The sequence below is a fragment of the Seriola lalandi genome, unplaced genomic scaffold (assembly GCF_002814215.2).
Source record: "Seriola lalandi dorsalis isolate HSWRI2012SDOR001 ecotype SW California unplaced genomic scaffold, Sedor1 jcf7180002054984, whole genome shotgun sequence".
Taxonomy (NCBI): Eukaryota; Metazoa; Chordata; class Actinopteri; order Carangiformes; family Carangidae; genus Seriola; species Seriola lalandi.
In genome coordinates this window covers 152,290-153,438 of record NW_019525533.1, presented here as the reverse complement: position 1 = coordinate 153,438, position 1,149 = coordinate 152,290, and the positions used below count along the sequence as shown (strand labels likewise).

The 1,149-nt window shown below is 56.7% G+C and overlaps 2 protein-coding genes across 7 annotated transcripts in view; one reads left to right on the top strand and one right to left on the bottom strand.

Annotated features, from left to right (window-relative positions):
- Window positions 1-1,149, top strand: part of LOC111647312 (uncharacterized) — a 72,467-nt gene that overhangs the window by 11,710 nt on the left and 59,608 nt on the right. The window lies entirely within an intron of this gene.
- Window positions 346-1,149, bottom strand: part of LOC111647292 (uncharacterized) — a 3,408-nt gene continuing 2,604 nt past the window's right edge. For all 6 annotated transcript variants that reach the window (XM_087171317.1, XM_087171316.1, XM_087171313.1 and 3 more), the window contains exon 5: window positions 346-884. In XM_087171317.1, the coding sequence (XP_087027443.1) occupies window positions 576-884 (309 nt within the window). In that variant the 3' untranslated portion in view covers window positions 346-575. The remainder of the gene's footprint in view (window positions 885-1,149) is intronic.

Sequence of the window (1,149 nt, the reverse complement as noted above, 5' to 3'; positions counted from 1 at the left end):
AAGGAGGAGAGGGAGGAGCTGGAGGTGAAGGAGGAGCAGGAGGTGAAGGAGGAGCAGGTGAAGGAGGAGCAGGTGAAGGAGGAGCAGGTGAAGGAGGAGCAGGTGAAGGAGGAGCAGGTGAAGGAGGGGCAGGAGGTGAAGGAGGAGCAGGAGGTGAAGGAGGAGCAGGAGGAGCTGGAGGTGAAGGAGGAGCAGGAGGAGGAGCAGGAGGAGCTGGAGGTGAAGGAGGAGCAGGAGCTGTGATGAACACCGTGATATTGTCACGTAGATATGATCATTCTTTCATTTTTAACCCAGAAACAGAGTCTGAGTGAAAACAGGAAACGCAGCAGGACACAGACGACGTGAGACAGAAAACAACTTTATTGATCTTAAATCTGAAACATTCAGTAACTGCAGCCACAGTCCAAACACAGTGAGTCACAGCAGCAGAGATCTGATTCAACCTCTACCACAGCGTGTTCTGTGGAGTTGATCATGTGACCGCGACAGTTCAGGAAAATCTGATTCATGTCTGAGAGTTTGAAGAAGAAACGAAAGGATTGAAGATGTTGGTGTCAGACACAGTTTCTGCTTCACATGAAGTTGAGCCGTGACGACAGACATGGATCCTCCTCACGCAGAGCAGCGATCAGAGCGGAACTGGCTTCCGGTCCTTTTCTCCGCACCGTGTCGATCACCACTCGAGCTTTCTCTTTCCTGCCCGGTGTCACGGCAACAGACTCCATTTCACCCTCGGTCACCACCCTGCGCTCCAGGAGTTTATCCAGCAGCTTATGAAGAACAGGTTCAGACACACTCTCGATGAACTGAGTCCGAACAGACATCAGCTTCTCCTCTGCCGAGACGTCCCAAGTCCCTGCCGGGACGTCCCGAGTCCCTGCCGAGACGTCCCGAGTCCCTGCCGAGACGTCCCGAGTCCCTGCCGGGACGTCCCGAGTCCCTGCCGAGACGTCCCAAGTCCCTGCTGGGACATCCCGAGTCCCTGCCGAGACGTCCCAAGTCCCTGCTGGGACATCCCGAGTCCCTGCTGGGACATCCCGAGTCCCTGCCGAGACGTCCCGAGTCCCTGCCGAGACGTCCCGAGTCCCTGCCGAGACGTCCCGAGTCCCTGCTGGGACGTCCCGAGTCCCTGCCGAGACGTCCCGA